General features: G+C 44.1%; 1 protein-coding gene across 1 annotated transcript in view; it reads right to left on the reverse strand.

Moving 5' to 3' along the window:
• Nucleotides 1–537: 537 nt before the first annotated feature.
• Nucleotides 538–15,181, reverse strand: part of GK5 (glycerol kinase 5) — a 110,860-nt gene continuing 96,216 nt past the window's right edge. The window contains exons 14-16 of the mRNA XM_082248902.1: nt 7,612–7,671; nt 3,236–3,369; nt 538–875 (exon numbers count right to left, since the gene is read on the reverse strand). Of these exons, the coding sequence (XP_082105028.1) occupies nt 727–875; nt 3,236–3,369; nt 7,612–7,671 (343 nt within the window). The 3' untranslated portion in view covers nt 538–726. The remainder of the gene's footprint in view (nt 876–3,235; nt 3,370–7,611; nt 7,672–15,181) is intronic.

The following is a 15,181-nucleotide window of genomic DNA, read 5'->3' on the forward strand; positions in this document are numbered from 1 at the left end:
GGCCTGCGGTCTGTCCGAATGTCCTGACCGGCCAGTATTATCATACTGGTAGGTAGCAGTGTGACTTGCCTCCTGGACCCTGCCCTCCGGCCCAACTCACCACATAAGACTGGCACTATACAAAAAGTGTAGTGCAAGCCAGCGGGGACCCTTTTCGTGCCGGGAGGAGGCTGTTTTTTTTTTTTTTTTTCGTGCAGGGTGCAGCTTTTTGCTGCCCCCCCTACAAAGTGCCGCCCTAGGCCTGGGCCTTGTTGGCCTAGGCCAAGATACAGCACTGCCCATAGTTAAAAATGCAGCAGCTGTGAAGCAAAGCATCATGATATATTTACAGCCATGTCGGGCTGTATTGTCAAAATTTGGGTTGGCGGCTCAGGCACCAGTTTTTACTGCCCCTCGTCTGAAAGAGCCCTTAGACGACTGTTTACCCACTTAAGACCCTGTGAGTAAATCCTAGTGTGCAAAATAAAAGAAAAACACAGTATTAGCAGCACTGATGGAGTTGTAAAAAAGAAAAGAACTGTCTAAGGACAGCATAGAAGTAAACAGAACTGAAACAGACAGTTACTAGTTATCAAGTACAAGTTCACAGTAGGTTACTATAGGAGACAGTTACAACCCTGTCAATTATTTCCTTCCAAATAATGCATACACATTACAGTTCAAGTTCACAGGAGATCCAAAAGAACAATTAACGCCAATATTGTAGCTGTGCAGGACTTGCAGGTCTCAATAGTCATTATACCAGTTGGAGCATCTCTGCAGTGCCAGCTCCCATTCAGTCATAGTATTCTCATAGTCTTTAAGTTTACGCTGTGGTTCAAAAAGAAGCTCAGGTTGTCTCAGTTTCTTCAGTTCCTCCTTGTTAGACCAAATACCTTAAAGAAAGAAAGAAAAAAAAAAAGTGCCAAAATTAAGTATTTAACCATTTCCAGACTGCCTTCCGCATATTTACTGCGGCAAGGTGGCCCAGCTGCCTAAAACGACGTACCTGTACGTCGCTTGGTGCAGTAGCTCTGCAGGGCATGATCGCAGGCTGATTGGTCAGAGGGGGAGCCAGTCAGTGGGTCTGCCGGCCACCCACAATTGTTCCTGGTAGAGGCAGAGCTGCGATCTGCCTATGTAAACAAGGCAGATCGCTGTTGTGTCAGAGGGAATCAATATACACTTATTGGGATTTTTTTTTTTTTACCAAAAATATGTAGCCGAGTACATATTGGCTTAAATTGATGAAGAAATTAGATTTTTTACATTTTTTATTGGATATGTATTATGGCAGAAAGTAAAAAATATTGATTTTTTTTCAAAATGGTTTGTCTTTTTTTGTTTACCCTCCTTGGCGGTATTCCCGGGTGTGGCTCGGGGTTAATTTTCAGTACCAAAAGCGGTAACCCCAAGCTACACTCGGGATTACCCAGCAATGTTACTCACCTTCCCTGTGATCCCCCGCCGTCCTCGCACTCTCTCCCCGCTCTGTGCACGGCCGATTGCCAGCACTTACCTTCCGGTTCCCTCCTGTGAGCGTTGCAACGCAGGGGGGAGGAACCGGGGGCACATTCAAAAGTATAAATACACTAAATGACATGATACAAAGCTGTGATCCTAACGGATCATGCCATTTCAGCACAGGATTGCACCTGGATGCTTTTCCAGTGCTTTGTGCCTGGAAAATTTCGAACGATCATGGCGTCCAAAAAGCGTTTTTTTTGCGCAAAAGAGCTTTTTAGACAAACTGGAAAACGTCGACAGCGAAACTGAGTTACTTGAAGAACTGCACGATAGCGATTCGTGGGAAAATTCGTCATCAGGTACGGAAAGTGACGAGAGCGACGATTCTGATGTCTCTTTCTGGCACATAGCTTGTGGAATTTGGGAAGTATATAAAATGATTTTTCACAATTTCCAACGGAGCGATGTGCCAGAAAGAGACATCAGAATCGTCACTGTTGTCACTCTCCGTACCTGATGACGAATTTCCCCATGAATCGATATCGCTCAGTTCTTCAAGTAACTCCGTTTCACTGTCGCTGTTTTCCAGTTCGGTACTTGTATAATGAGAGAGAGGGAATCCAAATATGGTGTAATACATTCCTCTGTTAATCACAGTAAATAATTCACTTCCATTTTAGTAGACATCAAATCGCCTATTATGTTTCCTGACAAGGCTGGTGTATCTCGCTGATGGGGAGCAAACGCCGGTATCAGGCACTGTATCCAGCGTGCGTTCCATCCCTGCCGGGAATGACGTGCCGAGAGACCGGATACTACGTCGACACGTTTCGCCTCTCCCACAGGGTGTTCTCACAGACAGAAATTACAGCAGTGCTGAGTCACAATTGACCACTTGTTGCACAAACTTTTCAGCACTTTGTTTTTGGAAGAACACTCATGAACTTTCACTGTTCACATGCTCATTTATGAAATGAAGTTGCACGAATAGCACTTTATTTCTGAAATATTGGTGTGTTTTAACTGGCCATATGATATATTCACAGTTTCACTGGCCATTTGCTTATTTATTTACACTGTATTTTTAAATATTAGAATTATTTGCACGAGGGTTATATTATATTTTAATAATTATTTAGTCCCAATAATGTGAAGCACTTTGAGGTTGTTTTATTAATGTAGAGTGCAGCCATCTCATTTTCTCAAGTGTTGGTATTTATTCATTGTTTAATACTGTGATGACCAACAGCGTACTTCTGATTGGTGTTTACATGTCGTATTAGCGTAGGCTTTTCTATACTTGCTTATTGAATCCACATTGTATAATTTTTAGGGTGCATACAAATAATATAATTGTGGCACGCCATTTCATTTATTTTTACATATTTATTCATTCACATATAATTTATTCAATTATATCACGATTTGCACTCTAGCACCTTCTAATTGTTATCAGCTTGGGGTTTGCGCTGTAGGGGTTACTTTTTATTCAAATACCACCAAAAGAAAGCTCTATTTGTGGGGGGAAAAAAAAGGACATCCATATTATTCGGGTCATGCGTTGCACGACCGTGCAATTGTCCGGTAAAGCAACGCAGTGCCGCATTGCAAAAAATTACCTGGTCATGAAGGGGATAAAACCTTTCGAGGCTGAAGTGGTTAAACAAAGTCAGTATTTTATTCAATACTGTGGCTGGATTATAAAAATATGCCTTTTCATATGGTCATTCCTAGATCTAATGCATGATTCTGGTACTTATTATTTTAGCAGTGTTTGTGAAATACTCACCTACAGCTAGTCCGGCTAGAAACGCTGCTCCAAGGGAGGACATGTCTGTGTGTTTTGGTTTATCAATAACTTGGCCAAGCAAATCTGCTGTCATCTGCATGACAAAACTGTTGTTGCTTACTCCTCCATCAGCCCTGTGGGGAGAGAAATAAATCAAGTCATCGTGATGCGAGAAGCAATGCCAGATACTATGGTCCTCATATACAAGTGATGGCGAACATTGGCACCCCAGATGTTTTTAAACTACATTTCCCATAATGCTCATGCACTCTGCAGTGTAATTGAGCATCATGGGAAATACAGTTCCAAAACATCTGGGGTGCCAAGGTTCTTCATCACTGTCATATACTGTATGTCTCACAACCCGAACTTCATGTTGCCCATTCACTGTACAAATTTTGACTGATTTCTGAGGAACTGGCCAAAATATGCTCAAAGGGTGGCCCCATTCCACTCGACATTCCTCGACTGACAAGTCAAAGGAGGCGGGCATAAAAGCAGTAGCCAATCAGATGCAACCGCTGTTTAGGTATTTTGATACCTGGCGGGGGGCCAGCTGTCACAATTTAATAGCCGCAGTTGAAGTTTCATTCATCCATGCCCCATAGCATGGATGGAGGGACGTGTTCAACCTGTATGTCCAGTGTTACCACAGAACAGTTCCAACACAGGCTGACATAAGTTAAGGAAAACCTTCCGTAACAGAAGCGAAGGGCTCTTTCACACATGCGTTAAATCTGAAAGCACATCAAAGCACCTAAAGGGTTAATGAGCATTTGGGAGGTGTTGTACAGGCGTTCATATTGCATCAGGCAACACTTCTCACACCCATAGTAGAAAACACGCTGGCAGATATAGAACTCTAGCTGCTAGCAATAATAAGAAGTTAGACAAACTTTAGACCAAAAATAATAAATAGCTTGCTGTGGTGAAGGGGATACTGTGCAAACAAATGATAAATCTGTTATATAAAGTCCAAAAATAAAATCATAAAGACCAACAGTGTGCATGATAAAAAAAAAATACATGATGAAAATCCCAAATCACCACTGCGTCAAACAAAAATGTGTATTTTAGCAAATCTTGCAATCCCCACATGGACCATCACCCGCCCCCCCCCCCGTGAGAGAATAACTCTTACTGGAACACAGATAGACCTCACTACAGAGTCAAATAAGCATATGAATGACAATCCCATCATAAGGGGGTCCAACCCCCGCTGCTTGTTAAGGTTCTGCAGTGTATCCCACTCTCCAATATGTGCTAATATCAATGGTAACCATATACCTGTAGTTGACGAGGTTCACCAGGAAAAAAAAAATGGATTTTTGTAAGAACTTACCGTCAAATCCTTTTCTCTGAAGTTCATTGACAGACGCAGCACCATCTAGTCAGAGACTATAGGGTTATGACCCTCCTATCAGGAATAGGCACTAGGCAGGAAAAAAGCTTAACCAGACCTATGGGGGCTGTCCCTGCAGGCATAACCCCACACACACTGCTATCAAACAGTTTAGTTGCAAGAGGTGTTTAGAATAGAAGAAACCCCATTCACTCAGAAGTAGAGCTGCGTCTGTCGATTAACTTCAGAGAAAAGGATTTTACGATTCTTACAAAAATCCAGTTTTCTCTATTTTTCATCAACAGACACAGCTCCATCTAGTCAGAGACTATAGGAATGTCCCAAAGCAGAATATTAATAAGGGGTGGGAAGACCACGCAAACGGAACTGTAACTCTGCAAAGGCTAAACTTAGCCAGGTAACATGAAGCTCAACCGGGAACAACTGGAGCTCACCCTGAAAACACAATACACCCTCAAAGAGAAACAAAAAAATCATTCTCTTTAAACAGCAGCCTGCAAAACCTTACGACCAAAGGAAGCATCCGAAGATGCCAACACATCTACTTTGCAGATTTTTGTAAACGTATGCACAGACGACCAAGTTGCCACCTTGCAAACTTACAGCACCGACACTTGATGGAGAAAAGCCCAGGAAGGACTCAGCGCTCTTGTAGAAGGCGCCTTCAATGGGAAAGGAGGAACCTGACCCTTCAGTGAATAGGCCTGAACTACCATCTGCCTGATCCATCTGGACATGGTCGCCGCAGACACAGCCAATGCCTTACAAGATCCTTTGGTAAGGATAAAAACAGCATCTGATTTTCTAAAATACTCAGTGATCTCCAGATAGACCCTGATCGCCCGAACCACATCCAAAGAGTGCAACGCAAATTCCTTAGAATGTTTGGGCTTAGGGCAGAGTGAAGGCAACACAATATCTTCATTCAGATGAAAATCAGAAACAACCTTAGGAAGAAATGACTGATTAGGTCAGAGTACCACTTTATCTCTGTATCACCAGATAAGGTGAGCGGCAAGACAACGCCGCCAGTTCAGATACTCTGCGAGCGGAAGGGATAGCCACCAAGAAGGCCACCTTCTGGGACAACAAAAGCAGAGAAATCTTCCGAATGTTCTCAAAAGGAGGCTTTTGAAGAACAGATAATACCAGATTGAGGTCCCGAATCAAAGCATGCGTAGCTAACGGTTGGTTATCTGTTCCGGTAAGAGATTGTCTCAAGGGGTGCGATGGTCTACGTGGTGATTTGGAAAAGCATTAATTTGGCATTTTCATCATGCATTTTTTATTATACACACTATTGGACTTTATGATTTCATTTTTGGACTTTATAGAATTGATTCACAATTTGTGTTTGTGCAGTATCACATTCAGCGAGGCAAGCTATTTATTTTTAATACTTCTCAAAAACACCCTGGGTGTGTGTGTGTGTGTGTGTTTTTTTTTTTTTACAAGGCTAAAATGGGAGATACAGTAATCACTTTTGATGGTTTGCATTTAAGGTGCGGTTGTGGCACATTTCAATAGAAGTGCATGGAGGCAGTTGAACGCATCAACGCTTGCTAAAGTCTGCAGGCAGTGTTATTTTTGCCTCGTAGCAATTCAAAGCAACGCTAACACTGCAGTGTGAACACCTCTTTATGCTCCCCATTGTAACAATATTGAGTGCCATTGATAGGCGTTTGGGAAGCATTAAAAACGTGACCCAACCGCCGATTTTCAATGCCTGTGTGAAAGAGCCCTAAGGGGAGGGAAAAGACCCGTAAGTGTTAACTTACTTAACTGAAACAAAGAAAAAGGAGTTCTCCTGTCTTTCCAGACATGGCTGTTTGTGGCAGAGCATAAATCTCAGAACTGGATGGACAGAAATACAATTTTGCAGGTAACCGCTCCCATAAATGCATTTAGCGGTTTACCAAAAGCTTAAATGGCAACTCCACTTTTGTTGAAGAAAAAAAAAAAAACATTCCCCTCTGGGTGATCTATGTACATTGCAGGGATTTTACCAAACTTTGTTGCAGATTCCTACCTTTTGTTATTCTGAAGAAATCACTGTTTGTCCCTCTGTGCTGAGTGGGCCTAATGGGAGTGGTTTCATAATTATCTATCAGCTGTGGCAGCTGCAGAGCTCTAATGAGGGAAAGCTGCTGGGCCTGCATCCCTTTAAACGTGTTCCTATTAGGAGTATCTCACCAAAAATTAAATTTTTGTTGCAGGGGATGCCAGAAATCTGATTTGTATCTTAGGCAGACTTCTGGGAAAATCAGTGAGCCAATTGCACAAGCAGGAAAGTATGTTTCTGGGGTGTGGTCAGTACACATTCTGTGTACAGAACACCTCAAGGTAGCCATATTGCATTGCATTTCCAGAAAATAACAGCTGCAGACTGAAAAGGAAAGGTTATTTTTTTAGAACATTCAATTACAATAGGATTTGTGTCGCAATTGTATACGCTATATTGTTTCTCTTATTTGCTGATATTTTTTTCCCTCACGAAAGTAGTTCCCCTTTAAAGTAGAATTGCTGTCAAATCCTAAAAATGCTCCATTCACCCCCCCTCCTAACACCTATTCTGACTAACTTGTATAAGAAAAGATGTGTATACTTCCCTATTTTCAGGCCGCTCCAGTCCAGTCACGTAATCTCCCATGTCCACCAGTGCCAACTGAAGGAGAGAGCGCTGAACAACGGCTGGGAATAGTGATCACCCATAGGCTTCCAATGGCTCATCTGCGGTCTGTGTTTTCTCCTCTCCCCTGCAGCTGGTTGATACAGAGGAGATTGATCATATGATGAGACCAGTGCGGCCTTAAAATAGGTATGTATCTTTTCTTACACAGGTTCAGTGTTGGGATGGCGGAGGGAGAATTTTTAAAAAGGATTTGACCAGAATTCTACCTTAAGTTAAAAATGGAATACATATGCAGAAGGCCTTCTTGCCAGCCAATCTACTCTTTCCATAGGTACTAAAAGCTCCCCAAAAGAACACAAGTTGACCAAATTATGAATTTACCTGATCTTTGAGATTTTAATGGAAGTCTCTCTGCGCATTGTATCATAGAGCTGCTTGTTCCTAAAAGTAGAATTTGAAAAAAAATAAAAGATGGTTTTGTCAGCCAAAGAAAATATGTACACCAATGTTTTTTAGTTACCCAGCAGCCCCCCTGACATGCAGAGTCCTCTAACGATCCAGCGCTGTGCCCGGCTTCAGTTCTTCTAACCCCTCTCCCTGCTCTCAAAAGCTTGGCTGAGAGCAGCAGGAGCCATTGGCTCCTGCTGCTGTCAATCAAATGTGAGGAGGGAGCAGGTGGGGCCAAGCCACGCTGTGTGTGTGTGTGTGTGTGTGTCAATAGACACACAGCTCGGCTCCAAAATTGAGCCCAAACATCCCCCCTATAGCAAGTGGTTGGCTATGGGGGCAGATGGCAAAGAGGAGGAGCAGACAGTGCTGGTGGGGACTCCAGAATAGGAGGTAAGGGGTTGCTTTGCACAGAGCAGGTAGGTGAAATATGTTTGTGACCAAAAAAGTCAGATTTGCTGATTTAAAGTAGAAGTAAAAGGCAAAACCTTTTAGTTTTGCATAGTCAAGAGGGATTAGAATCACTGTCAGTTTTTATTGCTGTCTGTGCCCCCATTGGGGAGATGCCTTCTCTCTATTTGTCCTGTTCGCTGTGATCACCAACAGTTAAAGAAAATCTCCAAATTTAGGTTGTCATCTGAACAGGAGTAGATGGGAAACCTTCCAATGGGAACATTAGTTCTTAGGACACTGCTGATAACCAGGGATTCCCTCACACTTTGTTTTGGCTGAGGGACAGGACGTGAAGGGAAATCTCCCCAATGACAAAACAAAAAAAATTGACATTGATTATATACCCCTCCCTTACTCTATGCAAAATGAAAAATCAATCATTCAGAAAGACGTATGCAATACAATTTTGTAATTCCAGATGCAGTACAATGATCACAGTGGGTTGCTTGCTCTGCAAATCCTCCAATCAGAAAAGCCCTTGCCTTCTATTTACAGAAGGTATTCTGTGAATGGAGGAGGTTCAGATAAACATGCTCTTCTCCCCTCCTTCAATCATTTTACTCCATACAAGGCTTTTTCCAAGTGAAGGATGTGCTGAGCAAGCGACCCACTGTGACATCTGTATTCCAGTCGGAACTGCAAGTCTCAGGACCGGGCACTCACCACTGACAGGAGACGTGGGTGAAATAAAAGTAAGAAACGCTGCAGCAGCCACAGATGAGGCACACCTCATTAAAGGCACATTACTTTTCCTGTGCAAATGTACAAACCCTGTTTTTGGCCATACTTTGGCTTTAAGGCTTTTACATAGTGTCCATGCCTGAATGCCATTAACCATTCATTTAATGATTTAATTTGTTACCTTAAGCAGTTTTTAACAGTACTTCATAGTAAGAAGTAGTAAAAATAACTACCGAAAGAGGTGTGTCTGATGTAGCTGAAGTTCCTATGCATTTTTCAGATTCCTCTATTGCTGACATATCACCCTATAACATATTCCATTTACTCATAAATCATCCAGTCTTCAATATGGTCAGAATATGTTTGTATACATCTATAGTTGTATTCGGTTGTACTGGAATGGACATTGGGATTTTGTAGAGTTGCAGTTAATGCTGGTTTTTAATAAAGTGAGCTGTTAAAGCTGGAGATTCTACATGGTGCTAGATTTTTCTGGCAGAGATGACAATAGACTTGCAGATATCATTGATGTCACATCTGCTAGTGCATGATAATGTATGCTAAATGTATCCTCCGCTCATATACTGATCTTCTCCTAGTCTTTCCATAAAAACAATTCAATGCAATGAATCCATCACTCTGTTGAAATGCACTGCTCTGTAATAGAAAAAAACAAAAACTATTTGTTTTTACCAGTATGAAAACAGTAATACTTTAATGCCCCTTTCACACATGGTAGTCCATCAGCAGACTCAGTTTCTCTCAGTGGGGTATCGATCCGCCGATCCCCCGCTGAGCAGGCGGATGGCAGCTCTGTCTCCGTGCTGTGTGCGGAGACAGAGCTGTTAGGTCCCCGCTGTTCTCTATGGAGGAATTGGATGGGATCGGATCATCTGTCCGTTCTCATCCGATCCACAGGACGAATGGAAAATAGGGTTTCCACCCATCCAGATTTGACGGACCAGATCGGACATCAGTGGACATGTCTCCGCTGAAATCCGATGCCCCATAGAGATGCACGTGGCATCTGTTCAGATCCGCATGAAAAACCGACAGGCGGATCTGAACGGTCTGCTAGTGTGAAAAAGGCCTAAAAGATGTATGGGTTTTTTTTTTTTTATTATTCATACTTCCCTAGGTAGATCGGTCCGATACCGCATCTGTCCCCTGGCACCTGTAACACAGATAACGGAGCGATCGAACACTGCAGATTGCTCGGTAGTCACAGCTCCCCAAGCAGAGAGCTGCTGACTGTCAGTCGCCACTCTCTGCTCTGCCCCCCCTCGCTCACTGGAGCACTGGGCTGTGGAGGGGTGGGAAGTGGCCAGATCAAGCTCTCAAGCGGCTCGCTAGGAGGATGTTAGTCCAGGCATGTGGGCGGATCCCAACTCCATGGTCGTGATGACGCCCAAGCCTGGACAGGCTCTGATGTCAGCAGAGAGCGGACTTCAACCCGCTTTCTGCTGAAAATGGGTCACCAGAGTACAAAACGAACTGTACTCCTGTGATCCAAAGGAGAAGTACAACCAAACAAGCTTTGGCTGTACTTCTCCTTTAAGGCATCCTCCAAATATAGACAGAAAAACAATCCAAACAAATGTAAGCTGGGTATGCCCACTTAAATTTGACATGGTTTGGAACTCACTTGCATAGGGGATCCTTGAGCAACTTTGCTTGATTAGGTATAAGCAATATATTTAACATTAATGGGTTCTCTAATCTTATTAAAAAGGGGAGATGGAGATGCATTCTGACTGCCCGTCAGATGACACAGAATCAATCTTTCGTAGACTAAGGTGCATAATGACAGTGGAACTCTAACAATGCATCAAAGAAAACAAAAGCTGGGCACCATCTGTGCCAATATATATATATTATACATACACCCTAGCTAGCCTTTCTGAAAAACTGGACCATATTGGTACAGCATACAAGACCACTCAAGTTAGAGAGAAAAAAAAAAGCAAACATAATATTTATTGTACAATTATAAATCGAGATAAAAACAGCATCAAGCTCCTCATAAGGAGAAAAAGCCCTCAATATGTGTATGTATAACTAAATAGCTCTGGAAGCTAAATCAACCACATATACAAAATTTAAAAAAAAAGGTACAAGTCCAACATGGTAGGATGTATGTTTCCGATGCCTAAAGGTCAACGCGTTTCGCCAGATATTTGGTTTCTTCAGGACCCAGACAAGTGATGAAGGTGAGCTATAGCATGGCTTTTACCAGTATCTGAATCCTAAAATCACAGTATGTGGTACCAGTGAGACCAACACATTCTAGAAATGGTACTTCTTGTAATCCACAGGATTAGAGGCAGATCAGAATCTATAAAATTCAACTATAAATATACATAGTTTAACATGCAAGAAACCACAGCAAGAGGGAATTTTGTTGCTTCCAAATTGCTGCTTGAAGCACTATATTTAAAAGTGCATCTACAGCCAAATTTTTTCTTTTTTTTTTTTTTAGCTTGAGATAAAGCAGGGTCAGATTTTTATATCTAGGGTCAGACTGAATCTATTTTTCCCGATGACCATAGTCACCTCGAATGGCAGTGACGAACAAACCAAAATTCTGAAATGTCATCAGAACAAGAATGGAAGGGAAATAAATCTTCCAATAACTACACTTATCTGGAGACCACTGACTAGGATGGCATTTCCCTCACTTTCGAGAGTTTTTCTATAATCGGCCTATTCTGCACTATTAGAGGTGAAGGGAAATCACTTGAATAGGACCCCTCTATTTTCGATCCAAAATGAACCAAAAAAAGTTCTGGCTTGAGGTACACTATATAACATTTGCTAAAATAACACCCTCTAGCACCAACATTCATGCCCTTATTTCATTTATTTAGCAGGCACCCATCTTATCTCTGTAGAGGAGATCTTCGGTACTTTTGACTTTTTTTCCCCAGACATTTTTAGAATAATAATTTGCTACATATTTTATCACAAAAGTTTAGATGTTTCATTATATGGGTGGGCCCTATTCAAAAACCTCATGGTGGATGTAATAGATTATACTACTAGTTACTTATAACTAGAATTTAGTTGTTTCTACAACAGCCCTGCATCTTAAATCAAGACTCCACATTTCATTGAACATCATGATCACATTCCTACATACAACTGCCACCATCAAGCCAAATAAAATCGATGTATGTTTTCTAAGTATGTTGCCCACTTACTTGCACTAAAACAAGCTCTTTAGGTGTGAACTTTTCTTGGGCACTGCATACATTTCCAACATACATGACCAGTAGGGATGCTCCGATATCAGTTTAAGACTGAGTAGGAGTACTGAGACTTTTTTTCAAGTACTCGCTGATACCAATTACCGATACCTATTTTTAGACTAATGAAAAACTATTACCGTTTCTTTATAGTTATGAAGAACAAAGCCCCAGTACACACCAGCGCGGCTTTAAAATCACTCTACTTCAGTGTGATTTCAAAGCTGCAGATCAGTGCAATTTGGTCCTCTAATTTCATTGCGGCTTGCTAGTTAATTTAACAGAACTCAATGCAAGTCGCAATGAAATTGCAAAAATAGAATTTTTGTAAGAACCTCCCATAAAATTATTTTCTCTGAGTCCTCTGACAGTCGCCGACAGTCGCCGCCCACTCATACAATCTGCACGTCTGGGTATTGGCCTTCTCCTCAGGAATAAGCTAGACAGAAGATTTTGTTAGAATATCCACAAAACTTTGCACCTACAGGGGGCTGTCCCACTGGTCAATACCCCCAGCTAGCTTAATTCCCAATTCAGTTTGGTAGCAAGTAGTATAGAGATCCATGAACCCCAAAAGAGGTGTGGGGGCGGCGACTGTCAGAGGACTCAGAGAAAAGAATTTTACGGAAAGTTCTTACAAAAATTCTATTTTCTCATACGTCCTCTGACCGTCACCGCCCACTCATACAGTCTGCACTTCGCTCTAAACGTAACCGCCAAAAAAGGCAACGCAGCACCCAGGAAAGAAAAGGAATCACTGGACAACAAGAAAGCTCAACAGGAGCGAAAACCCAGGAAAACAAAAAAGGGAAACCCCAACAGGAGGAGACAGGCAAAAAACTACTGTGTCTCCTCTAAGGCACTGCCGCACTCAAATCTTTGCGGCCAAAGGAGGCATCCGCTGATGCCAAGACATCAAGTTTGTAAAATCTTGTAAAGGTATGCACGGACGACCAGGTCGTCGCTTTGCACACCTGAGTCACCGACGCCTGATGGCAGAAGGCCCAAGGCGCACTAATCGCTCTGGTAGAGTGCGCTGTGACAGGGAAAGGTGGAACCTGATCCCTAATTGAATAGGCCTGAACAATCGTCTGTCTGATCCATTTAGAAATGGTTGCTGCAGATGCAGCCGTGCCCTTCCGAGGCCCCTCAGGAAGGACAAAGACAATCCAACTTTCTGAAGGATTCAGTAGAAGACAGGTAAACCCTGATCGCCCGGACCACATCCAAGGAATGCAAGGCAAACTCCTTAGGATGCTGAAGCTTCGCACACAGCGAAGGCAAGATAATGTCCTCGTTGAGATGGAAGTCTGAAACCACCTTCGGAAGGAAGGACTGATGAGGTCGCAAGACCACTTTATCCCTATGAACAACCAGATAGGGAAGTGGCAAGACAGGGCCGCCAACTCCGACACTCTGCGAGCAGATGTTATCGCCACCAGAAAAGCAACTTTCCGTGACAGCACCGGCAGAGGAATCTCTCGGATGTTCTCAAAGGGAGGACGTTGCAAAACGGACAGAACCAAAATTCAGGTCCCAAGGGGGCAAGGGTGCCCTCCTAGGGGGAGCCAGATGCCGCACCCCCTGAATAAAGGTGCGGATCAAGGAATTTGACGCCAGAGGGCGCTGAAAGAGAATGGCCAGCGCAGACAACTGGCCCTTAACAGTGGTCAGTGCAAGACACTGCTCCACACCAGTTTGCAGGAAAGCCAACACCCTCGTCACTGAAAAGGAGCGTGGATGGAACTCCTGCGACTCACCCTAGGCAAAATAAGCCTTCCAGGTACGATAATAAATCTTACCCGAGGAGGCTTTCTTGGCCTTGAGCAAGGTAGGAATGACCGCCGACGAGAGACCTCTGTCTCTCAAGACCTGGCTTTCAACAGCCACGCCGTCAAAGCCAGCGACTGTAAAGCAGGATGGAAGACCGGCCCTTGAGACAGAACATCGTTTCTTAGCGGGAGCTGTCAGGGAGGCTCGACGACCAGTTGCATGATGTCCGCGTACCAAGACCAATGCGGCCATTCTGGGGTCACCAGAAGCACCAACCTCGTTTCCAAGACCAACCTGCGAAGGAATCTGGACAACAACTGAATCGGGGGAAAGGCATAAATCAGCCGATACGGATGCAAAGGCACCACCAACGCGCCAGAGGGTCGCGCGTTTGTGCCACGAACCTTCCTACCTTGTTGTTGAGACGACACGCGAACAGATCTACGTCCGGGGATCCCCACCGCGCACACAGCATTTGAAACACCTCCGGGTGGAGGGACCATTCCCCTTGGTCCAGGGTCTGGCGACTCAGATAGTCCGCCTGCCAGTTCTCCACACCTGGAATGTGAACTGCGAAATCGCCAGGACTTGCGTCTCGGCCCAGGACAGAATCTCGGCCACTTCCTTGGCCGCCTGGGAACTCCTGGTGCCCCCTTGGTGATTGATGTAAGCCACCGCAGTTGCGTTGTCCGTCTGGACACGCACTGGGCAGCCCTGAAGTTGATCCGACCCACGGAGCAAACAGAGCCTGATTGCCCGCAGTTACAAGACATTTATCGGCAGGGAGGATTCCCCCTCCGACCAAGTGCCCTGGGCACATAACTTGCCCAGAACTCCACCCCAGCCCGACAGGCTGGCGTCCGCGGTGACCACAGTCCACAGCAACGGGTGAAAGGACTTGCCTTCCGTCAGAGCCGGAGACTGGAGCCACCACAGGAGATCAGATCTTACTTAGGGGCTCAAGGAAATCCTCCTTTCCAAAGACTGAGGACGTCTGTCCCACCTGACCAGAATCTCTACTTGAAGAGATCTCGTGTGAAACTGTGCAAATGGGATCGCCTCGAAAGCCGACACCATCAAGCCCAGGGACCGCATACAGGTCTGAAGCGAGGAGAGCTCGTTGTCCCTGGAGGGATCTGACCCCGTCCTGCAGGATTCGGAGCTTGTCCTCCGGAAGAAAGACCTTCGCCTGGGCGGAGTCCAGAATCATCCAGAATCATCCCCAGTTAAGGGAGACGAACAGAAGGGGACAATTGATGAAAATTGATGGCCCACCCGAACTCCTAGAGCGTCTGAACCGTGATCGACAGATCGCGCAACAGAGTGGCACTGAAGCTCGACCTCAATAGGAG

Source organism: Pelophylax lessonae (assembly GCF_965119305.1).
Source record: "Pelophylax lessonae genome assembly, chromosome: 3".
Classification (NCBI taxonomy): domain Eukaryota; kingdom Metazoa; phylum Chordata; class Amphibia; order Anura; family Ranidae; genus Pelophylax; species Pelophylax lessonae.